At 39.1% G+C, this 26,692-nt stretch overlaps 1 protein-coding gene across 1 annotated transcript in view; it reads left to right on the top strand.

Moving 5' to 3' along the window:
• susd1 (sushi domain containing 1) overlaps positions 1 to 26,692 on the top strand; it is a 145,210-nt gene that overhangs the window by 10,076 nt on the left and 108,442 nt on the right. Inside the window, exon 2 of the mRNA XM_069920113.1 lies at positions 10,403 to 10,534. Within this exon, the coding sequence (XP_069776214.1) occupies positions 10,403 to 10,534 (132 nt within the window). The remainder of the gene's footprint in view (positions 1 to 10,402; positions 10,535 to 26,692) is intronic.

The raw sequence follows: 26,692 nt of genomic DNA, 5'->3' as shown, positions 1-26,692 counted from the left end.
AAGAACTATTTTAAAATCAAAACAAATATTATGAATTGGGAGATAGAGCACATAAAGTTCTGTTGTGGCAATTAAAGGCAGAAGAGACATCGAGGATGATTAATGCAATCCAAGCAGAACCTAATAAATTAACTTATAATCCAAAAGAAATCGATGACAATTAAAAAAAAATATACAGAACTCTCGGGAGATAGATGAATTTCTCTCAGTGATTTAATTGCCAAAATTGGAAAATAAAGATCAGATGGAATTGGATGCTCCATTTACCAGAGAAAAGATTGAAAAAACCTTGAATACATTACAGGCAAATAAATCACTGGGGGAGGATGGCTTTCTGCCCAAGTTTTATAGACAATTTAAAGATCTTTTGATGCCTTATTATTGACATGGAAGGCCAGGCAGTGAAGACTCAGACTCTCCTGGAATCCTTCTCAACAGCTATTACCATGGTGCTACCAAAAAAGGACAGAGATCCACTAAAATCATCCTCATATAGACCTATTTCTTTATTAAATGTAAATTACAAGATTCTGGATAAAACCCTAGCTAATAGACAAGGGTGATACTTATCTACATTGATAAATCCAGATCAGATAGGCTTAATTGAAAAAAAAAGATGCTCTGTGGATAATCTGGGCAGATTATTCAGTATAGTTCATCAGGTCAAGTCTGAAATGAACCCAAGTATAACTGTATTGTTGGATGCAGAAAAGGCATTTGATTAGTTTGAAAGCTGTTCCTATTCAAAGTATTAGAAAAGTTTAGAATGGGCCAAATATCTATAAATTGGATAAAAACCGTTTATCATAAGCCACAAGCCAAAATTATAACTAATGGTCAGATGTCGTTAATGTTTTCTTTGAGTAGATCCAGTAAGCAGGGGTGCTCACTGTGACCATTAGCTGAGGCCATAGGAAGACTCTGGACATAAAGGAATTCAAAGTTGACCAGGAAAAACATAAAATCAACTTGTTTGCAAATAATGTGCAAATCATTTGTTTGCAGATGCTGATGAGTCTTTGGCCAAACTACAGACCACACTAGAGAAATATGGAAGAGTGTGGTTACAAAATTAATTTGGAAAAAAAGTGAAACTATGCCATTAATAAATTTTGATTATGAAATATACTAAAAAGGAAGTTAATTTAAATGGAAATTGGAAGGAATTAAATATTTAGGAATAATGTTCGATAATAACTTACAAAATTTATACAGACTTAATTATCTCCCTATGCTTGGAAAGATAGAAGATGATCTACAAAGATGGAAAAACTTGCCAATTATTTTATTTGGGAGGGTTAATTATGTGAAGATGTAAGTGATGCCGAGACTGCAATTCCCCTTTCAGTTGTTGCCAATTCCTTTGCTTCAGAATTTTTTAAAGATACTCAATATTCGTATAAGACAATTTATTTGGAATAATAAAGTGCCTAGGATCTCCGTGGAGAAACTGTCATGGGAATATAAATTTGGGAAATTAAGACTCCATGACCCCATTTTAATACATATGATTAAAATTTAGCATGAGATTAATGAATGTATTGGAAAAAAAGTGGCGATATCACCAAAAACATCACTGTTCCAGAATGAATTGTTGCCCAAATTCGCTTTGTTAATACAGCTCTGGCTGTGGTCAAGAGGTGTATAGCAACCACTTGGAAATCTCCAATTCTTATTGTTCGATGGGTCACGGAGTTACGTAGCTGTATACCCATGGAAAGGTTGGGGGGGGGGGGAAGTTTTGAATTTTGTAGATATTTAATATATATGATGTGTGTATAAAATTTTAAAGATTGTATGAATGTACTTGTGAAAAATGCAAAATAAAATGCCCAGAAAAAAGGAGTCAACTGGGATCCCTTCGCCATATTTTCTGTAACCATAAATTGATTCCAGCTTCATCTATTCACCCTTTTGGATGAACACGAACAAACACATGGTATGTGGTTTTTTTTTTGGGGGGGGTGAGTTTTTCTTTTAAATATTACAAACGGTGGCAGTTTTGTGCCAACAGCACAATGAGCCTGAACAGTGTGTATTTTCATAACCAGTGTTTATTTTCTTTCTCAATATTTTAATTAAATTTTACATAAATAAACATATATAAAATAGACAACAAAAATGTCAAATATTAAAAAATCAGCAGAATTAACTAATTTATAAATTACATCTATAAAATAACAAAATAGCTTACTATTTTATCCTGAATAGTATGTTTTCATTTTCTTCCCCATTTCTTGAGCCCATAACCAAGTCATAACCGTGACAGAGGTGCACCAAAGAAAAGGTACAAGGACTGCCTAAAGAAATCTCTTGGTGCCTGCCACATTGACCACCGCCAGTGGGCTGATATCGCCTCAAACCGTGCATCTTGGCGCCTCACAGTTTGGCGGGCAGCAACCTCCTTTGAAGAAGACCGCAGAGCCCACCTCACTGACAAAAGGCAAAGGAGGAAAAACCCAACACCCAACCCCAACCCACCAATTTTCCCCTGCAGCCGCTGCAACCGTGTCTGCTTGTCCCGCATCAGACTTGTCAGCCACAAACGAGCCTGCAGCTGACGTGGACTTTTTACCCCCTCCATAAATCTTCATCCGCAAAGCCAAGCCAAAGAACCAAGTCTAAGATCTATAATTAAAATATTGCCTTATGCCTGGTGTAATATAATAAAGTATTGGAAGACAAGTTTTATAATAAATGAGAGATTCTGAAAGCAGCTCAGGAAAGGTCCCCATAGGTTTTGAAACCCTATGTCTAAGTTACCAGGTCCCCATAGGTTTTGAAACCCTATGTCTAAGTTACCAACAGAATAACAAATCTTTTCTAGATTTAAACAGAACATAATATCTCTCAACCACTGAGCATGAACGGGTGGGGCAGCATCCCTCCATCTTAGTAATATCATGAGTCTGGCTAAAAGAGAGGCAAAAAATAGAACCTGAGATTTAATTGGTGTCAAATGGACATCATCCTCTTCAGTGATACCAAAGCGGGAAACCAAAGGTTTAAATTCAGGATTAAGGATGGGGTTTGGAAAACATCTCTGTGGAACGATCAATGACCCCCCGCAGATACAAAGCAAGTAGTCAAATGGTTTATTGATCAGAAAACCTTGGCATGCCTCTGCATGCTGCTGGCTCATGTCCAAGGCAGGTATGAGGGAGGAGACTAGGTCTATCAGCCCTTATTGGGGATCTTACGGGAGGAGCTACAGGTATGGAATGCGGGCCAGCCTGCCTAGTCCAGTGAGGTCATGCCTGCAGTACCATGATCCACCACAATTCCTCCAGTATTTTTCATATGAATAAGAGTGGCCTCATCTCTCTTACATTTATTGCAAAAGGAATTATCATTTGGATAAATACAAAATAATTTACAAAAAGAATTAACATTTGGATAAATACAAAATAATTTAGTTTTGGACATGTGAGTCCTATGCACAACTTTAAAACAATGATGGGCACAAAAGGATGTGGAATTAACTAATTTAAGGATTAAATCCCAAATCTCACCCAACAATCAAAGGCTTAAATCCTATTCCTATACAGATTTAATTTTATCAAGAGAGTTGGATCTTAAACTTTCCATTATCATAAATAACAGATATTAAACCTTTAAGAGTGTGTTGTAAATTAAAAAAAAGCCCATCAACAAAGTTCATAGCAGGTACACCAGGAAAGATAGGTATCTGAGAATGGAGAAAATGTCTGACTTGCAAGTATCTTTAAAAAAAAAGGGTATTGGGTAGAATGAACTTTTCAAAAAGTTGTTCAAATAATGCAAAGTAATTATCAACAAAAATATATTTAAAGCATTAATACTCAATCTATACCATTTTTTAAATGCAGAATTATGCAAGGAAGGTTGAAAGAAATAATTGGATAGAATAGAGCTTGAAAGAGAAAAACCATAAAATCCCCCAGTTTTCTGAACTGTGCCCAAATCCTTAGTGTGTCCAACAACCAGATTATCAATAGATTCATTTAAACTAAAGAGAAAGGAAGTGAGGATCCAAGCTACATGCTACCCACAATGGACAGTCAAGTCATTTATGAAAGTGTAACCAAAACGTAAGGTTGTGTATATTAGCCACACCATACCTCCATTTCAGATTTCTGAAGGTGAATTTTACTTAATTGAGGTTCCATATATAGGATGATATAATAGAGTCTAATGAATCAAAAAAATTTAAGAAAAAAAAGTTAGTATAGTCTGAAGAAAATATAAAAATTTAGGCAAAATATTCATTTTGATAGAGCTAATTCAGCCCACCAAAGATGTGGACAAGGGTGACCACCACTGCATTAAATGCTGTTTCACATGTTTTAACAGGATGAGGAAAATTTTCTTTAAAAAGGCACAAGTTTTCTTGTCACTGTAATATCTAAATAAGTAAATTGATCTTTCACAACCTTAAAATGAAAGTTAGTATAAATTGATGTAATGTATTCACAGGAAACAGTTTGCTTTTATGTACATTTAGTTTGTACCCAGAAAACTGATTAAATTGAGTAAACAATGACAACCTCAAAGGTAGGGAGGTTTCAGGGCTTGATATGAAATGCAAAAGATCATCTGCATAAATGGAAACTTTGTGTTGCACTCCCTTCCTCCAAATCCCTAAGATTTCCTTGCAGCTTAAAAATGCAATTGCTAATGGCTTTATAGCCAAATCAAAAAAGTAATGAACTTAGAGGACACCCTTGACAGGTTCCCTGTTAGAGATGAAAAGGTTATGATTGTTGAAAGTTAGTGAGAATTGAAGCAATAAGGCACATGTACAGTAATCTTATCCATGCAATAAAACTTGGACCAAAATTAAAATTTTCTAAAATTGTAAATAAGTACCTCCATCCAATGCTTTCTCTGCATCTAAAGAAAGGACACATTCATGAACCTCACCTGAGAGTGGGTATAAAATGTAAAATAAATGATGTATATTAAAAGGTACCAATTTTTAATAAAACAAGTTTGGACCTCAGATATAATTGATGGTAAAATATTCTCCAATCTATGGTCCAACACTTTAGCCAAATTTCTAACATTAACATTTAAGAAAGAAATTGGAGCACTCTATAGGATCTTTACCTTTCTTTGCAATAAGAATAATACCAGCCTCATTGAATGATGCTGGAAGCTTACCTTCCTTAAATGAATCAGACAACACAGAACTTAAATAAGGTGAGAGCAAAGAAAAAAATGATTTTTAAAATTCCATAGGAAACCCATCAGGACCCAGTGATTTTCCAGATTGCAAAATAGGTTAATCTAACCTCTTTTTGTTATTTGGAGAAATCATGGGAATATTTAAACAATTTTTAAAATTCTCCATCAAACTATTACCATTTTGAAATTCAGAAGTGTAAAGTTGGAAATAAAAATTCCTGAATGTGTCATTAATCTTGGAGTGATCCAAAGTAACATTAGCATTCTCCATTTTATTTTTTGTAATTTTCCATCTTGCTTCAAATCCTCTCAACTGGTTAGCTAACAACTTATCACTGTGGAGATAAAGCAGACTCTTATTCAAATGTTGGCATTCACTTGTATGTGTTGAACGGAGATCAAATTTAGTTTGAGCTTCTACTCACTTATATAGTTCTGGATTTCTAACTTGAGCGTATCCATGATCTATTTTTAAAAATTTGATTAACTAATTCCAAATGTATTTTATTAGCCTTTCTTTTCATATTCATGGTATAGGAGATAATTTTCCCTCTAAGGAAGGCTTTCAATGCATCTCAAACAATCAGACTCGAGGTTTCTGAAAAGTATTTGTATAAAGATAAAGGTTATCCTGCTCCTCTATAAATTTCACAAATCACTATCAGACAGTAATGTTGAATTAAAATGCCAGTGTCTATATATATGACTCAGGCAGAGTCATAGATAGTACAATAGGGGCATGATGAGATATCATTAAACTGTTGTAATCACAAGAACAAGTCAATAGGATTAATTGATTATCAATAAGAAAATAATCAATCCTAGAAAAAGTATGATGAACATATGAAAAAAATTACTCTCCTATTTGGATAAAGAAAATGGCATTCTTTAAAAAATGCATAATCTGATAGGAAGGATTGAATAAATGAGGCAGACTTATTCATGATTGAAGGGTTGGGAGAAGATTGATTCAACACAGGATCAAACCAACAATTGAAATCTCCACCAAGCACGAGAGTACAAGTCCAGATCAATTAGGAAACCAAATAAAGTTCAAAAAGCATCATATCGTCCACATTAGGGGCATAAACATTAACAAGAACCATCAGTTTATTATACAATTTCTCTAAACAATAATATAACAACTGTTAGTATCTGATATTACATTGTGATGAACAAAAGAAATATTTTGGTTAGTAAGAATTGAAGTGTCCCTGGCTTTTGGCTGAAAATTGGAATGAAAATGCTGCCCCCTCTATCATGCTATGATAGAGGGGTGAATATGTGTTTCTTGTAAAAAAAGCAATTGCTGTTTTAAGTTGCTTAAGGTGAAAAATAATTTTCCTCTCTTAACAGGATGGTTCAAACCTTTAACATTCCAACTAACAAATATCCATTGTCAATGGTTGGAGAAATTAGTTGAAAAACACACATGTTAACAAAACTCCAGATCTCAGTCTTAAGGCAAGAACAGACCATACAACAGATAGTAAAATAAAAGTAATGCACGAGCTTATGTAGTTTCCTAACACAATAACAGCCTTGAAAAGACCCTCTCCCACCCCCACCCAAAAACCAGACAACTACCAAAGACCTCAGCAGCAAGCTCATCAAATTAAACATTTCTCACCCCAAAAAAATCTTCCTGTCCTACAAAATAACATCTTGGCTCCAATATGTTCTTAAAACGAAATCTACACTCCAAAAACAACATATAACTTGAATAGGAATACAACCATTATATAAAAAAACTACTTTTAGAATTTCTTATTCAATTCTATATGTATATTATGAAGTAGAAATATAAACTGCTACTAAAAAACTAAGTATAAACTTTCCCCAATGTTCTTCCCACAAAGACTCAATAAATCCTAGAATTTAAAGCAAAAAAAATTACAAAACAACAGCCCAAAATGGGTATATCATCCCATAAAGTGTTACCAGTACAGGGAGGAACAGATGGACCTCGCCACTAAATACTGTATGACAAAAGTTATAAGATTTCAAAATAATAATAGCCTCAGTCACCAAGCAGATATTTACGATGGGCATGATGTTGAATGGAGATAGTTTATGTAATTCTGGGTCTCAACAACTGAACACAACCTGTGTCTGCTGGAGAGTGGGATACAGAGCTGTGCAGGATATAGCAGGGAGGGCTTAAATCCTCAGATGTATAATTCTGACATTACTTCCCTGTACTCAGCTCACTGATTTGTAACTTCGGAAGTATAATATTTCACTATTCAAATCTGTTGACCATGATATTCCAGTTTCCCTCTCTGCTAGGCTTCTTAGATTAGAGTGTCCTTTATCTGATAGTGATGTAAACAAATGATGATTGAACAGTGAGCTCTATCGATCTCTGGCAGGGATGGGAGCATCTCCTTCCCAAAAACCTCACATAACAAATCAGAGAAGAATCTTGTAAGTTGCCCTTCTTCAGTAGATTCTGCCAATCCCAGGATACGCAGATTCTGTTGTCTGCTCCAGATTAACAATTTTCGTCATTAACTTCACGTAAGATGGAGCTGACATCTTCTAATTTAGTAAAATGTTGCATTGGATATTCAGAAGTATGTTCCAGTGATGACAAACGTTGGCCATGCTCCTCCACTCATGACTTCTAACAGGCAAAATAAACCGTTGAAGTCAGCAGTCTGTTGATCAAGTAGGGTAGAAATAGCCTCTTTTGTTAGGCTAGCAGTTGCTTTTTTTCTGGATTTCCCACTTCTTGTAGTCATTTTGAGGCAAGCAAGAGTTTAAAAAAAAGAGAATGCTACAAAATATATAACACTTTGGTTGAAAAATAGAAAGGTAAAAAGTGCCTGACATAGTCTACACTATATCGCAGCTGGCCTGAAGTCACCAGTGGTTTTTACTATGACTGTTTTAACTCTTTTACATTCACAATTTTGTTGGATGGTACATCGAATGTTATTGGAACTTCATCCACGTTTCCTATTGGGCTCAGTTCAAAAAAAAATTCTTTTTATTGCATTTATTACAAATTTATGAAATTCTAATATTTTGTCTTCATAATCTGCTGGTATTTTCTGTGCAATGGAAGTTTTTGTTCACATTGATAAACCCTGCCTTTTCAGGAAATGGTAACACCAACCTTCTGTTCCTGCAAAGTCTTGATGCCTTTGTTCTTCTCCTAATCTCCTGGCCTTATGAATGATCATCTTGGTAGAAACTCATTTCCCTGTATCCCTTTCATTTATCACCCATTTTTTAAAAAAACTCCTCCTCAAGTTGTGGCCAATGTGGGGCTGACAATGAAGGATATGTTTACCCTTTTTAGCAGTCTCTAGGCATTTTTCTTGTTTACTCCATGCACATACCAATTTTACTGTAGGTGATGCTCCAAAAACTTTAGCTGGCACTCTATTACCATGCTCCTTAGTATAAATTATGAGTTTTAGTTTGTATTCTATAGTGTAGCTTGAGCGCTTTCCTCCTGTCACCACCTTGTGGATAAAAGCTTCCACTACGTTTGTAATTTGGTGCGCAATGCAAGATGGCAGCACCAAAATGTCACCTTTGCATATAAGAGCTTTTTATTATTTTTGAGCGGTTTTTTTTTAAAGGAAGAAAGTAGGGTCTTATATGCTGTCGAATACGGTACATATGAATTGTTTGAATCCAAATTTGAAAACTCTGGAGCACAGGGCAGATAAGGGAACAAAAGTGTCTTTGTCTCAAACATTATGGAGGACACTCCATGTACTGATAGCAAGTTCCACTGTTGGTGATGCCATCTGGAGCTGGTGGTGGCATCCTGTCGAATGGGCATATCTCTGTCACCATTTAATTAGTCAAAGTATTTTTCTAGGTGACTTGACCAATATGTAAATCCTTTGCTCAGCATTTCTTAAGTAAAACATTTTTACGATTCATTGTTGCATTGTGTGCATGTGTAGAGTATCTGTACATGGAAACCTTAAATACAGTGACAAAAAACATAAAGCACTGAAATGTGTATCTGGTTTATTCCACTTCTCAGACTGTGCAAGGGTGCACAATATATGTGATTAAATATGCCCTATATGTGTACTTTTTCTGTTTACTTAAAACTGTAAATTTCTTCAATTATTCTGCTTTGTAGTTTTTTTGGGACACCATGACTGAGGCCCAATGATACAGCCCTAGTTTGGGGACAGCTCTTATCATTTGAGGTGTACCAGCATTATATTCTCACCTGAAAGTGTCTAAATCTTTCCAGTCATTGATAATATACCCTTGCCCTTCCTTTGTTCATGTTTAATGGAATTGTGCAGCACAGAAACAGGCCCTTCAGCCCACTGAGTCCATGCAGATAATCAAGCAGCCATTTGTACTAATCCTGCCATTGATCTGTGGCCAACAATAATTATTAACTTCACTTTGTGGCCATCATGAAGGTAATATCTTCTGGAATGTTTTGGAGACATAGGACATTTATTTCTAAAGAGGGAGAGGTTTATTTAAAGGACAACACCCTTTAAACTGTTTACATGCTGAGACTTGATCCAGACGAAGTGTCTTTGAAATTATTACATCGTTGAGAAGCATGATGTTTGTCCAAATTTGTCGCCAAGTGTGATAGTACAGATCTATCACCAATGTACATAGTATATAGTTACTGTATCTAGACTATGCTTACAGCGATTGGTTGAGAGCTAAGCCACGCCTATTGTCTGGGCCTTAAAGGGTTGTGTCCCTAGCCAGGTCGGATCATTCCGGACTGGTTGGCCACCTGTGAGGAGCTCCTGTCTTTTGCTAATAAAAGCCTTGGTTTGGATCAACAAGTCTTTGATTCTTTCGACGAGCTCTACACCATGTTTCCTATAATATGATTGTAAGTACTCTACAAATGCCCTTTATTGGCTGTAAACCTGTTTCCATGTGCTATCTGACTCTACAATACGCTCACTGGGACAACGGTTACTTCTACATTCCTATTCCCTAAGAATGGAAGTTTGCACACCTCATTGACAAAACTGCTTAGTTGACTCCTATCATTTGGTAGCAAGGAAATATTTAGGTCGATGAGTGCTCTCTTAAGGGGTCTTCCATACTCTACACAGAAGGGAAAAACTGGTAATAGGTTGTGTGATCTGGGTGGTGTCATTGTGAAGCAGTAAGTTTCACTGCATTGAAGAGGAAAGGGGGATAATAGGAGCAAATGAGAGGGTGGGTTGAAGAGTTGAATGCACTGCATATTGACTACATTTTTTTTCCCGTGTTGCAGCCAAACCAAAAGTGCCAAACTTCGATGTGTGTTTGACCTGTCACGTTAATGCAACATGCATCACTAAGAGTGGGACCAGAATTTGCACCTGTAACTATGGATTCTCTGGAAATGGAATAAATATCTGCTCAGGTTGGAAAATAATTGTTTCATTCTTTGGCTTGACCACAGCAGGAACAAGCTGATGACATGCTGCCGAGCCAAATGTTAATTATCCAAGCCTCACTGCCCTTGATGGGCTGGGGAAGGAGAGTTCAGCTGCTACTTAATAATACAGTGGCATAGTTGACTGTTCATATTGCTCTTAGCCAATGGTCACATCAAGTTTAGAAAGGGGAAGGATGACTTTTTTATTCCCTTGAGGGTTTGCCTCCCTGAGAGAACAATGGGGATCTTTCATCTGAAATATGGATCTTTCTTGTGCAGTATTCATTCAGTGTTATATAGCAGGAACGAGCTTATGCGCTCTAGTCTTTGGAGTGGGGCTTAAACAGCATCCTTCATTCAAGATCAAGTGTGCTTTGTTGCACTATCAATAACTCAAAAGACCAGAGTTACCAAACTATTGGTTTTTATCTACAATAAATGAAGGTCATCATGTGCTGTGACCCAGGTTTTCTGGGGAGGGGTATGGTGTTGGAGCCTTTATACAGGGTCAAGAGGGAGGAGTCATGGGTACAGTCACAGGATGGGGTGGAGCCAGATTAATGAGTGTACAGGAGTTCATCACATTTAGCCCTTGTTTTTTTTTCCCAGTGGGGTGACATGGGGCACGAAGTTTTACAAAAGTCTTACAGGTTAAATCTGTCCAGTGGCCTGATCTTCCATTGTGACTGGCAGAGAGTTGGTTGCACTGCTGTAGCTGGGGCTGTTGTTTCATTCTGGACCTCCAGCACTGTGTCGACCTGCTAGGGGCGTGGTAGCTCGACTGGAGTGACTGGGGCGGGGGCAGGGCTAGGGTGCCATGCTATGTAGTATGTGTCCATGGGAGGGGAGGGTGCTATTTGGTGGGTATGCTCCTCAGGTGCCCCTGCATGCGCGAAGTCCTGGATGGAGACAGTTTCCTTGTGCCCATCTGGGTAGGCCACGTAGGCTTATTGGGGGTTTGCATGGAGGAGTTGAACCCTTTTGACCAGTGGGTCAGTTTTATGGCCCCTCATGTGCTTTCGTAGCTGGACTGGCCCTGGGGATGTTGATCAGGATGGCAGGGTGGTCCCTGATGTGGACTTCCTGGGAAGAAAAAAATTTGTTTGTGAGGGGTAGCATTGGAGGAAGAAGATAGCAGTGACCTGATTGTGTGGCGTGCCTTGGGAAGGACCTCCTGCCAGTGAGAGACAGGAAGCCCCCTGGACTTGAGGGCATGGAGGATGGCCTTCCACTTGGTAGCGTTCTCCCTCTCCACCTGGCCGTTCCCTTGGGGGGGTTATAATTAGTGGTCCTGCTGGTGGTGATACCTCTGGCCAGCAGGGGGATCACTTTGCTCATTACCTCCTCTCCATCCGCAATCACATCGATCTCCCAGTGGCCAACCTCTTCAATTCTGGGTCACATGTCTGTCCATGGCCTTGTGTACTGTTCCACCCTGACCACCCGCAGATTGGAGGAACAACACCTTATTTTCCGACTGGGCACCCTCCAGCCAGATGGCGAGATCATTGACTTCACTAGTTTCCATTAAACCTGCTTGCCTCTTCCCCCTCTTCCCATTTCCTGCCTTTCCAGTTCTTTCACCTGCACAGCCCTGCCTCTTCCCCCCTCCTTCTGACCCCTCCTTCTCCACCTATCATCTCCTGCCCTGCCATCCCCCCTTCTCTTCACCGGCATTTCCTCATACTTTGATGAGGGGCTCCAGCCTGAAACATCAGTCATGTATCTCTGCCTTTGCTACATAACAGACACTGTTTGACCTGCTGAAACTCTCCAGCATTGTGTATTTTTACTTCAGCCATGGTGTCCACAGAATTCTGTGTTTTACCTCTGGCCAGCAGGTATTGGTGTAGCTCATTGCTCATGAACGTGGACCCCTGGTTGCTGTGGACAATAGGGTAAACAAATTATGCAGTGCCCTGTTGACTGGGGTGGTGGTCATATCTGGCAGGGAATGGCAAAGGGAAACATGAATGCTCATCGATGACTGTGAGGAAATGCATGTTACGGTTGGTGGAGGGGAGGGGGCCCTTGAAATCCATACTCAGGCATTCAAAAGACCAGGTGCACTGTTTCTGGTTGGTAGAAGTGTGGTTTGCACTGTGCCCAGTCCCGGCAGTTCCTGGTCATGTCTCCAACATCCCTGATGGTGTACAGCAGGCTACGAGATTTAAGGAAGAGGAAAAATCTGTGACACCAGAGTGGCAGAGGTCATTGTGGAGGGTCTTGAGGCTGTCTATCTGGGCTTTGACACATGTTACTCAGGACAGGGCATCTGTCGGCTCGTTGAGCTTCCCTGGCCAATACAGGATATCGTAGTTATAGGTGGAGAGCTCAATCCTCCACCTCAAAATTTTATCATTCTTAGCCTGCAGTTTGTTGTTAAACATGAATGCCATGGCCCATTGGTCTGTGAGCAGGGTAAAACATCTGCTGGCCAGGTAATGCCTCAAGTGCCCCACTGTCTCAACTATTGCCTGAGCCTCCTTCTCGATGGAGGAGTGTCAGATTTCAGGAGCCTGGAAGGTACGGGAGAAAAAGGCCACTGGTTCAGGATGGTGGCCAGGGTGAAATTGGATGCTTTGCTCTCAACCTGAAACAGAGCAGATTCATCCACTGTATATGTAATAGCTTTAGTGATGTCTTATCTGACTGAAGGCTGTCTGGGCTTCTCTTTTCAGGGGCAAGGATGTGGAGTTGATAAGGGGGCGGGGTTTGTCCCCATAATTAGGCACCCACTAGGCATATAGGAAAAGAACCCCAGGGCCTTGATGCTGTAGGGAAGGGGGAGCTCTAGCAATGGGTGCTTGCGGTTGTGGTTGGGGGTCAATAACTCCATTCTCCACAATACAGCCAAGGATTGCCAGGCGGGTAGTCGGAAAACACATTTATCTCTGTTGTAAGTGAGATTTGGATGTTTGCCTATTGTGAGGAATTTATAGAGGTTGGCATCACGATCTTGCAGGTCATTGCCACAGACTGTGACATTATCCAGGTAGAGGAAGGTGGCACGCAGGTCATTTTGGTCCACCATCCAATTCATCTCCCACTGGAAAATGGAGACTCTATTGGTAAGCCTGAAGGGGACCCTGAGGAAATGGTAAAGGCTTTGAAAGCGGGGAGCTGGTGGTAGGTGAATTTCAAGTCAATCGTGGAGAACACACAATATTGGGCAATTTGATTGACGATGTCCGCAATGCGAAGAAGGGGATATGCATCCAGCTGCGTATAGCGGTTAATAGTCTGGCTATTATCAATCACCATTCTGTGTTTACCCCCACCCTTGACCACCACCACATGGACTCTCCATGGGCTAGTACTGGCCTTGATGATCCCCTCATTCAGGAGTCACCGGACCTCTGCTTTAATAAACACCCTGTCCCCTTCACTACATTGCCTGCTTTTTGTAGCAACTAGTTTAGAGTTGGGGGGTAAGGTTTGTGAATAGTGGTGGGGGATCGATACGGAGAGTGGTGAGAGTGAGTCTTGGTTGGGCTGGTGGGGGAGGGACGGTGGGTGGTGGGAGCAGGGCGATGTGCTGATGAACTGGGTTGCCGACTGTGAGGGGGTGGGGAGGGGAATTGTTGTATTGCATTGTAACACAATTGAGGTAGCACTGAAAGTCTCTCTTTCCCCCTCTGGTTCTGATTTTTGTCACTCCCAATGCAAACAGGAACAGCACACAGAGATCTATAGATTAACTCTTTATTAGATAGCCACCTGGAAGAGCCCTCTACTACTGTTACACTTGAAGCAGTCTCAAATGGTCTTCGCCCAACAGAGAATCAAGTATATATACATTCAAGGAAGTTAGAAGATGATTACAGCAACTACATGTAGGACAAACAGCAACTCCCTTCCCCGTTCCCCTCTTCTCCCCTCCCCACATAGTCTCATAGATTATGCATCAAGGTTAAGAAACAAGCTGTTTAGAACAAAGTGTTCAGACTCAGAGAAAACATCAGGACCCCTTATCTTCCCATATCTCTTCATGCATTCCTATACTTTCAGCTTTGACTCCTTCCTTTGGCACCACAAGGTTGTTTCAATTAGTACCAGTCAGTGAGAGCCCCCAAAACATCATACTGCTTCTAACCTATCACCTCTTCTTAGACCCTGAACATAGACACTAAAAAGTTTCTAAGGTTTCTATACATTGTCTCATTCCTTCCTCTTATCATTTGTTATGACAATTACTAAAAGGACTGTGGAGGATACATGGAGAGTATAGAAACAGTAAGCAAAGCATTATGAAAAGAGATAGGTGTGATGCGCAGGCATTTCATATCAATTTCTCATGAGTCCTGTAATCTCTCTTTTTGCATGTGGTTCACCCATTTAATGATATTGTCAAAGCTGTTCGTACAGTAGCCTTAACCTATAATTTTATAGATCTCCCCACAACCAGCCAGAATGGTCAGCGTCTATTCGGTTCTCGATTGTCACTGTACAGATGGCAATCATCGCTGCTGACACCACCTTCCCAGCTGCTTGGCACCCCTTAACTGTTTCATTACCCCCAGATTCTGAGTCGGTGAACCAGCGCTTTGGATATCTTTTTTGTACCGTCGAAGGGCAACAGAATCATAAAGACCTGCTCCATCTTAGAGATACCTCTCTTTGTCCTTAACCTGGTTACATCTGGCCAATCAGGGTATAGGTGTAGCTTCTGTACATGATGTGTAGAGGGAACCACATATCCCAATTAACAGGATCCCGAACAATTAGTAGTCAGCCATGGATATGCCTTGTGTCAAAAAGATAAGTCTCATTGTACACAGAAAGAGTTTATCATTTCTCCCAGCTTTGGTATGGTTATATAACTGTAGATAGCATTTAATAAAGATGTCATGTTATACCTGCTGTCCTCCAAATGTTTATATCCTTACTTTCACTTGTCTGTAATCTGTTCTGTTTCATGTTGTAGGTGGGCTTCTTTCTTTTCTCAATCTGTTATAATGAAAGTCTTAATGTCTTAGCTGGGCCTTTTTCCTTAAGTCTATTTGGTGTATCTTGTGAGGCTGTCCTTCAAGCTTTACTATTGTCAGTGTTATTACTAGGACCTGGAATGGCTCTTTCCAGTGAGTTCCCAATTTCTTCTGATCCCAATTCTTTACCAGAATATAATTCTCAGCTTTGACATTAGGATATTCACCACTTTGATCTGTTGGATCACCCTCCTTTAGGTGTGCTTGTTGTACCTGTGAATGCATCTCTCAAAAAAGTTTTAGTTAGATTACTCAAATATTTTCTCATGTCATCACTGAATGATAGTAAATCCATCCCTACTGACGGTGTGGGCTTTTGCTCCCCAAGGTGTCCGTATTTGGCTGTTCAAGGACCATCTCTGCAGTAGATAGTCCTAACTTAGCCAGCAGTGTCACCCACATTTTAAACAATCCTAGAGGTCACACTTTTTAGCCAATTTTGCCAGCTTCGTTTTTTAATGTTTCATTTGCACATTCTACTATTCCTGCTGCCTGGGGTTAATGGGAGTAGTGGAACCACTGTAAGATCCCCAATTCTTTATTTACCTTGGCTACAAAGTGAGGACCATTATCTGAACTCAGTGCCATAGCAGGAAATTATTTCTCTTAACAAAATTTTAAACTAATGGTTAAAGCAGTAAAACAAAATTATCTGAAGTAAAAAGAAAAATGACTAATTATAAACACAAAAAATGACTTCCTGGTTCTTGCAATAAGATATTTATTATTCCCTCCTTCATTATGGGTATCATTATGCATATAATCAAGTAACAAAAATATCATGTACTGTACACGTTTGGCCGGCCAACATAATCTTTTTTTTAATTAAAAAAAAAAACTTTTCACACTATGAACCATGTTAACCAAAATACACACAAACATTTCCCTCTTGAATATGCACAGTGTCATTTTCTCCCCTTTTCCCCCCTCCCTTCCCTCCCTCCTTACCCACTAAACGTTCAACATATACAATACAATAAACCCATTAAACAATGTCATAACACAATGAAAATAAAGAAGAAAATTGTGTCATCTACTTTTACACACTGGTAGTTCATTTCGAGTTCTTCTCATTCTGTTATTTTAGGGGTTGGAGGTCCGCGGTAGGACCTCTCTGTTGTGTTCCATGTACAGTTCCCAAATTTGTTCGAATACTGTGACGTTATTTTTTAAATTATATGTTTTTTTTCCAATGGAATACATTTATTCATTTCTATGTACCATTGCTGTACTCTCAGGCTCTCTTCTGATTTCCAGGTTGACGTTATACATTTTTTTTGCTACGGGTAAGGCTATCATAATAAATCTTTTTTGTGCTTCATCCAAATTGAGGCCTAGTTCTTTATTTCTTGAATTACTTAGAAGGAAGATCTCTGGATTTTTTGCTATGTTGCTTTTTGTGATTTTATTTAATACCTGGTTTAGATCTTCCCAAAATTTTCCACTTTCTCACATGCCCAAATTGCATGTACTGTTGTTCCCGTTGCCTTCTTACTGCAAAAACATCTATCTAATACTGTTGGGTCCCATTTATTTAACTTTTGGGGTGTGGTATATAGCCTGTGTAACCAATTATATTGTATCATGCGTAACCTCGTGTTTATTGTATTTCTCATAGTTCTGGAGCATAGTTTTTCCCATATTTCATTTCTTATCTTTATGTTTAGATCTTGTTCCCACTTTTGTTTGGGTTTACAGCTTATTTAATCGTTCTCTTTCTCTTGCAGCTTGATGTACTTGTTTGTTATAAATCTTTTAATTATCATTGTGTCTGTAATCACATATTCAAAGCTGCTTCCTTCTGGTAACCTCAGCCTGCTTCCCAATTTGTCCTTCAAGTAGGTTTTCAGTTGGTGGTATGCAAACATTGTACCGTGAGTTATACCATATTTGCACTTCATTTGTTCAAAAGATAATAAATTATTTCCCAAAAAACAATTTTCTATTCTTTTGATTCCTTTTCTCTCCCATTCTCTAAAGGAAAGGTTATCTATTGTGAAAGGGATTAGTTGATTTTGCGACAATAATAATTTTGGTAGTTGGTAATTTTTTTTCCTTTCCATGTGAATTTTCTTCCAAATGTTGAGCAGATGGTACAGTACTGGTGAACTTCTATGTTGCACCAGCTTTTCATCCCACTTATAAAGTGTATGTTCTAGTACATTCTCCCCTATTTTATCTAGCTCTAATCTGGTCCAATCTGGTTTTTACCTTGTTTAATAAAAATTTGATAGATATCTTAATTGTGCTGCTCTATAATAATTCTTAAAGTTTGGTAGCTATAAGCCCCCTTGTTTATACCATTCTGTTAATTTATCTAGTGCTATCCTCAGTTTCCCCCCTTTCCATAAGAATTTCCTTATTATTTTCTTTAGCTCATTGAAGAATTTCTCTGTTAAGGGAATTGGTAACGATTGAAATAGGTATTGTCTCCTTGGGAAGATATTCATCTTAATGCAATTTACCCTTCCTATCAGTGTTAGTGGTAAATCTTTCCAATGTTCTAAGTCATCTTGTAATTTCTTCACTAATGGCTGATAAGGAATTACCCATTCTCAGGAGGAAGGTGCGTGTGCCCCCGATGTGGATCCTGATTCTGGCAGCCTGCCGACTTTAATGGAGGGGGCACGCAAGAAGACGACTCCATTGCTTGAAATGCCCCAGGAAGTGTTCCAACCTGAATATCTTGATCTTTTCCATGAGTTTTTGAAGCAACAACGGGTTGTGGGGGGAGAACAGCGTCGGCCCCCTGAGGAAGTCGAGGGTGCTGTTGCTGGGAGTCCAGACCCGCAGTAAAACTGTTAAACTGCCTGTGGTTGAGATGCAGCAGGAGTTGCAGTTTCCTGGTTCTGCCACTATGCAAGAGAAAGCAGGGCTGAGCTTTTCTGAATTACAATGTAAACAGCTAAGCCTTATCATTCAGCCTATGCTGAATGAAATGTCTCAGAGGCTCAGTTTGGAATTGGATACAGTTAAAATACGTGTGGAAGCATCTTGTGAGGATTTTAAACAGTTTCAGGCTGATTTTTTGAAATGTCAACAACAAGTGGCTTCTAATACAGAAAAAGTGTTGGAGGTGGAAAAATCCGTTAAAGAATTGCGAGAACGTGAGAGGGAGTTAGAGAGGAAAGTAGATTATTTGGAGAATCAAAGTAGAAGGAATAATGTGAAGATTGTTGGTTTGCCAGAAGGTATGGAAGAACAAGATCCTCTTCGTTTTTTTACCGAATAGATTCCACAAATACTGGGGCAGGAATTTTTCTCTGGAAGTCTGGTATTGGAAAGAGCTCATAGAGCCTTAAGAAGAAGACCTTTGCCTGGTCAACCACAGAGACCCGTGATAATTCAATGTTTGAATTATTTGGACAGAGAAACGATACTTCGTTTTGCATTGCTAAACGTGAGACAACGACAGCTCCATTAATGATTTAGAATAGTAGAGTTTTTTTCTATCTTGATTTGAGTCAAGAGGTTATTCAGCGTTAGCGTCGATTTAATCCAGTTAAAGAAGTTTTGTGGTGTAAAGGTTATAAGTCTACTTTTCGCTATCCGGCAGTGTTGATGGTGTTTTGTGGAGACTTTCAATCTCGGTTTTTTGAGAATGAGTGTGAAGCAATGAGTTTTACTGACTCATTGCCAGATGTAAGAGGACAAAGACGTAGCCCACCATTGTCTCCTAAAAAAAAATCTGGTTGTTCTGGAAATGGAAGAAACGGCAGAAATGGGAATGGAAAGACTCCGTTTCCTTGAAATGGGGTCGCCGAGTCTGGAATTTCTTGGATGAATAGAAGAACTTTCTTACTTTTAGTTTCTTTTTATGTCATTATGATATCTTGTTGTTATTCTTTGTTTGGCTGGAGAGGGAGAAATTTGCTCTATGTTCTACTAGTCATCAGCCACTGGTGGGTGATCCACACCCAACTTTTGTTTAGGATTACTACCTTTTGGTAGTTTTTTTTTGGGGGGGGGTTCTTTTTATCTTTTTTAAAATTTTCATTTTATTTAGACTTTAATTTGTGGTTTCTTTTTCTTCTATTGGAGGGCCTATTTATGTTGACCTGAGTCTTTATATATTGATATTATTAGTTTTTAGTAATATTAATGGATATGTCAAAGTTGAAGTTTGCTACTTTTAATGTTCGGGGTTTAAACAGTCCGATTAAGCTTAAGTGTATTTTTATCAAGTTCGATCTTTGGTAAAACATGTGTTCGGTAGAGATATGATTTTACCTTAAATTATTAAATTTGAGACTTTTGGCATAATGAGATGAAATATTGTTTAATAATGGAAAAAATTACATATGTTTCATGGATAACTATAGTTTTTTTTAATTAATAGGTGGTTGTTATATTCAGAATATTTACATTTTGATTTATATTGACTAGATTTTAATATGTATGCTTTGCTTTTCTTTATTTTTTTCTTTTTTCTTTATGGCTCTCCTTAGGAGATTTGGCTGAAAGGGGGGGGGGGGGGGGTTTCTTTCCTTTTTTTTTTCTTTCTTTAATATATATAAAATATAATGTTCATGCTTTGTTTATTGTTATATATGTTACTTATTATCTGTATTTTGAACTAATAAATTAAGTTAAAAAAAAATTAATGGCTGATAATTTAATTTGTATAGATGGCCTAAATTATTATCTAGTCTAATACCTAGGTATCAGATTGCTTGTGTTTGCCATTTAAATGGTGATTCTTTCTTAAACTTTGTGAAATTCGCATTATTCATTGGCATCACTTCACTTTTATTCACTTTTACCCCGATACTTCTCCATATTCCTTCAATTTCTTATGTAATGTAATTCTTTTATTGATAATTCTGCTTCTGTTACGTATACTATGATGTCATCTGCAAATAGACTGATTTTATATCCCTTCTCTTTTATTTTTATCCCTTTTATTTTATTTTCTGTTCTTATCAGTTCAGCCAAGGGTTCTATAGCTAAAGTGAACAGTGAGGGAGATGGTGGACATCCCTGCCTAGTTGACCTGCTTAGTTTAAATTGATTTGATATATATCCATTTCCTGTCACCTTCGCCAATGGCCTGTTATATATAATGCTTTAATCCAATTAATATATTTCTCCAGCAGGTTGAACCTCTGTAGTACTTCGAATAAATAATTCCATTCTACCCTGTCAAAGGCTTTCTCTGTGTCTAAGGCAACCACCATTGTTGGCGTCTTATTTCCTTGTACTGCATGGATTAAGTTAATGAACTTACAGATATTGTCCGTTGTTCATCTTTTCTTAATAAATCCAGTTTGATCCAGTTTTACTATTTTTGGTACACAGTTGGCCAATCTGTTTGCTAATACTTTTGCTATTATCTTATAATCTGAGTTAAGTAAAGATATTGGTCTATACGATGCTGGTGTTAGTGGATCTTTCCCCTTCTTTGGTATTACTTTGGTATTGCTGTTTTACATGAATCTGGCATGTTTTGTATTTCTTCAATCGGGTTCGTTACTTCCAGGAGAGGAGAAATTAATAAGTCTTTAAATGTTTTATAGAATTCTATTGGGAGTCCGTCCTCTCCAGGTGTTTCATTGTTTGGTAGCTTTTTTTAATATATCCTGTATTTCCTCTATTTCAAATGGTTTTATCAATTTGTTTTGCTCTTCTTCTTACAATTTTGGTAGTTCAATTTTAGCTAGAAACTCATCTATTTTGTCTTCTTTCCCTTCGTTCTCAGTTCAGTATAATTGCTCGTAGAATTCCTTGAAGTTTTCATTGATCCCTGTTGGGTTATATGTAATTTGTTTGTCCTTTTTCCTTGATGCCAATACCGTTCTTTTAGCTTGTTTTGTTTTAAGCTGCCAAGCTAGTATTTTGTGCGTTTTTTTTCTCCTAACTCATAATACTTCTGCTTTGTCTTCATTATGTTCTTCTCCACCTTGTACGTTTGTAGTGTTTCGTATTTTATTTTTTTTGTCCACCAATTCTCTTCTTTTGTTGCTAGTTCTTTTTCTGTACTTACTATTTCCCTTTCCAGCTGTTCTATTTCCCAATTGTAGTCCTTCTTCATCTTAGTTACATAACTTATTATCTGCCCTCTGATGAAAGCTTTCATTGCATCCCATAATATAAATTTATCTTTCACTGATTCCGTATTTATTTCAAAGTACATTTTAATTTGGCGCTCAATTAATTCTCTAAAATCCTGTCTTTTAAGTAGCATAGAGTTTAATCTCCATCTATACGTTCTTGGTGGGATGTCCTCCAGCTCTATTGCTAATAACAGGGGTGAGTGATCCGATTAAAAATTTAGCTTTATATTCTGTTTTCCTAACTCTCCCTTGGATATGGGCTGACAAAAGGAACAAGTCAATCCTTGAGTATGTTTTATGTCTACTCGAATAATATGAGTATTCCTTCTCCTTTGGGTGTTGTCTCCTCTATATATCCATAAGTTCCATTTCCTGCATTGATTAAACCATAAATTTGGCTACTTTGTTCTTTCTGCTAGTCTTTTGTCCAGTTTTATCCATCTTTGAATCCAAATTAAGGTTAAAGTCCCCTCCTATCAATATATTCCCCTGCATATCTACAATCTTCAAAAAGATATCTTGCATAAACTTTTGATCCTCTTCATTAGGTGCATATACATTGAGTAAATTCCAAAATTCTGAATATATCTGACATTTTATCATTACATACCTCCCTGCTGGACCTATTATTTCCTCCTCTATTTTGATTGGTACATTTTTATTGATTAATATAGCTACACCTCTGGCTTTTGAATTATATGATGCTGCCGTTACGTGCCCTACCCAGTCTCTCCTTAATTTCTTGTGTTCCACTTCAGTTAGATGCGTTTCTTGCACGAATGCTATATCAATTTTTTCTTTTTTCAGTAAATTTAATAGCCTCTTCCTTTTGATTTGGTCATGTATTCTGTTAATATTTATAGTCATATAACATTGCCATTTCATACTTTGTTTACATCTCATTTCCGCTTTCTCACCACCACCTTTCCCCTTCTAAAACATAAAATATTTCAACCATTCCCACATCTAAAATTCCCTTAACCCCAAGTGTCCCCCCTTCTCTCTGAGTCACCCCTTGTCCCTTGATGGGGAACCACAACTCCCCTCTCCATTTGGACTGCGAACCCATTCACAAGTGTCAACTGATTTCGCCGTGACTGTTATTCTCTCCCACCCAAACCCCTCCAGAAAAGACTTTTATCTTCACATTACAACAAAGCTCCCCATCATTTCTTCTCTTTTTCTTTTTGTTTTATTTATTATTAATTTTTAAAATTTTTATTTTTTTAACCCCTCCTCTTTTCCCCCTTCTCCCTTACTTCCCTTTTTTTCCCTCTTTTAGTTCTTACTTATACATTATTTTTACTTCTTTATATGTAGTTTTTCGTCGTTCTTTGTTCTTGTTGCATCTCTTCATCTCTCTTTCTGTCTTGCAGGTGTTCTGCCAATTCTCGTGCTTTCTCCAGATCTGAGAACAGTCTGTTTTGCTGCCCCGGGAAAACCATTTTAAGCACCACAGGATATCTTAACATAAATTTATAGCCTTTCTTCCATAGGGTCGATTTTGCTGCATTAAACTCCTTCCTCTTCAGGAGCTCAAAACTTATGTCTGGGTAGAAAAATTTTTTTTGACCCTTGCATTCCAGTGGTTTTTTTGTCTTCTCTAATTTTATTCCTTGCCCTCTGCAATATATTTTCTCTTGTTGTGTATCTCATAAACTCTATTAAAACAGATCTTGGTTTTTGTTGCGACTGTGGTTTCGAGGCTAATGTTCTGTGTGCCCTTTCTATTTCCATTCCTTCCTGCATTTCTGGCATTCCCAGGACCTTTGGGATCCATTCTTTTATAAATTCTTTCATATCTTTGCCTCCTTCATCTTCCTTAAAGCTCACTATCTTTATATTGTTTCGCCTACTATAGTTTTCCATTATATCCATCTTCTGAGCTAACAACTCCTGTTTCTTTAATTTTTGTCACTTACTTCCAATTTTCTTTTTAAGTCATTCACTTCCATTTCTACTACCATTACATATTCTTCCACATTTTCTAATCTTTTCCCTACATCTGTTAAGACCAGCTCTATTCTCACTTTTTCTTCTGTACTTTTAATTTCACTAAATTCTAGTGTCAGCCATTCTCTTAATGCTTTCATATGTTCTTGAAATTTTTTAAAATCTATGTACTGTCCATTCATTTTACCTCCTATTCCTCTGTGCAGAGCTTGGTGTTCTCCTTCTTCTTCTTCTATGTCTGCTCTTGGGTTTGTGTCTTCTATTTCTCTTCATTTTATCTGTGTCTCTTCTGCCTTTCTTGTTGAGCTGCTTGTCTCAGTTTGTTGGGTATTTTTTTTTCCATGGTGTCTTGATGTTGGTCCTCTTCTTCTGGGTTGATTATCTGTTGCGTCTCTAGTTTCCCTTTTTCATTCTCACCCCTCCCGTTCCCATTATTTTCTGTATCTTCCTGCTGGGAGCCCTGCTGTCGGGTCTCTCTCTCAGCTGTTCGTGCTGTGGAGTTTCACTCCACAGCTGGTCCCCCCTCCCATCGGTGTTGTCTTTGGCGTGCGCAGTTGCGCACCTCTGTTTGGCTCTGTGAGCCATTTTTGCAGTCCTGCGGTTAGTGGGTCGTGACCCTGCAGGGTCTCTACTAACCTCGGAGAGTGAGCTCCTCTTTCCACGGAGGGTCCCTGCTTTTTCGTGCAGGTAAAGCCTTCACCTTTCTCTTCCGGCGTCTGTCTTTCTTCTTTTCTTCCTGTTGTTTTTGGCTTTTCTTTCTTGGGTGCCATTTTCTCCACACCTTTATTTTTTATTTGTTGTGATTTGTGTGTCTGGGGCTTTGTTTTTTTCTTCACTTTTTTCCTCCTTTTCTGAAGAGGGCTGGTATTCTCTAACCGGCCACTACTCCATCAAATGACTCCTCGCCAACATAATCTTATAACTGAGTATTTGTCTACAAAACTTGCTCTTTGCATTTTTTTGTTCGATTCTTGTCTCTGTTTGCTGAGTTGCTGCATTTCAATGTATTCGTTGAGAAATCGTGTGACCTTGTTAATTTTCAATTTAACCACTTATTAATTGCACTGCCTTTGGTGGTTTGCAGGAACACTAGGTTAACCGATGATTGAGCTTAAAGTGTCCTCAGCTTGAAGGAAATTGGGATGTTCAGATCGTTGTGATGCCCTAGTCAATGATTATCAAGCATTGTTCTACTTCAAAGCACATAGTCACCAGGCTGGAGGAGGGGCACCTGTTGGCCACCAATGGGTTCCTTGGGATGCTTCTGTGTCTCTTTCACCTGTGAGTGTTGGACTGACTGTGCTTTGGTTAGTTGTTCCACCGAGATGACCATTTGGTCACAATGCATGTAAATCTAAAGTAACTTCACGCCAGTCTTTGTATTGCCGAGTGGGTTTATGCACATTTCAAATAAACCAATGGCAATACCTCTATCCAAATCAACCCAGTTTCTTCTGACAACTTAGCCAACTTATTCTTTAAGGTCTCAGGTAAATCAATAATAACAAGACAATACTTATAGTTATGTACTCTAAGTAATTTTATAAAATCAATCCATATACACTCAAATGATAGTCATTCATGTCCTTCCCTGAGGACATTTAATTTCTTTACCATGATTATTTTGTGGACAGATGATACATGCTTTCCTTTGGTAGATCCTATTTTCTCAAATTATTCAAATATATTGTTGCATGTATCTAATTAAATAGTACAATGTATTCGCGCTAGCCACGTAGCGAGCAAGAAGTAAGTTGAACCAACTACTTTAATGATTCAAAAGCTGTGCACTTAAGAACCCTCTCCCAGCAACCCCTGCGACCTGGAAATGACATCAGCCACCAGGCTGAAGGCTTGCCCCGCACCAGGGCTCCCTCAGTTGGATCTGCTGCAGAGTTGCCCGCAACACCGTGAGCCTGTTTGCAATCCACCATATGACACCCCCCCCCTCCAAACACCAGCATTAGGAGGTGTGGAGACCACTTCTTTGGTCCATTTCGGAGGCCGACCTCAGCATAGGCGTGGCACAGTCACATGGTGTCCCAGGTCAAGGGGCGCCAGCTTGAGGTGGTCAATGGTGAAGGTCTCCTCACGGCTGCTCACATTGAGGATGCAAGTGGTTCTGTTCTGATGCACCATCTTATATGGGCCCTCGTACAGTCACTGGAGTGGAGTCCGGTGCATCCCCCTGCAGACTAAGACCTAGTCACAGTGCCAGAGGTCCTTGGGGACAAAGGAAGGTGTTGGGCCGTGGAACGAGATTGGGACAGGAGCTAGTGTTCCTACCTCCTCTTGGAGTCTTTTGAATTCTACTGTGGTTTCTTCTCTGTGCCACGGGCCGGTGGCTCAAACTCGCCTGGAACAGTCAGTGGGGTGCCACATACCAACTCTTCCAAAGATGTGGCTAAGTCTTATTTGGGAGCTGTGTGGATGCCAGGAAGCACCCATGGAAGCTCGTCCACCCATTCCAGGCCTCAGAGGCATGCCATCAGGGCTAACTTCATGTGCCAGTGGAAACCAGGCCATTGGGCTGTGAATGGTAAGCCGTGGTGTAGTCCCAACTAGCTGTGCCAGTGCTGAACATAGGCTGGATGTGAACTACAATTCCCTGTATGAAGTGATGTTGGCAGGCACGTCAAATCGTGCAACCCAGCTTGCGATGAGGGCTCCGGCGCAGGACTCTGTGGACATGACGGTGAGCGGTATGACTTCTGGCCATCTAGTGAACAGGTACCTTGCCCCCCAGGAAGGGTCGACTGGAAGGGTTGAAGTGGGGGAGGGCTTCATGTGTCTTTGGACTTTGGAGGTCTGGCAGTGAATGCAAGTCCTGGCCCAGAGCCTGATCTGCTTGCGTAGGCTGTGCCAAGTAAATTTATCTTCCACCAGTTGGATGGTTTCCTGAAATGATGGATGGGCCAAACCATGTAGTGCATCGAAAATGCGATGCCTCCAAGTGGTTGGAACGATGGGCTGGGGTTGGTTGGTGGACACGTCACAGAGGAGCTTGCTGCCTGTTTTGCTGATGGGGATGTCCTCAAGTTGCAGGACCAAGACTGCGGAGCGGTAGACCGGCATTTCTTCATCCAGTTGCTGTGCCTCGGCGAGCACCACATAGTCCAACCCTGAGGACAGGGAATGCTCCAAGAGGA

Source organism: Narcine bancroftii, chromosome 1 (genome assembly GCF_036971445.1).
Source record: "Narcine bancroftii isolate sNarBan1 chromosome 1, sNarBan1.hap1, whole genome shotgun sequence".
Classification (NCBI taxonomy): Eukaryota; Metazoa; Chordata; class Chondrichthyes; order Torpediniformes; family Narcinidae; genus Narcine; species Narcine bancroftii.
This window is presented reverse-complemented; position numbering and strand designations above follow the sequence as displayed.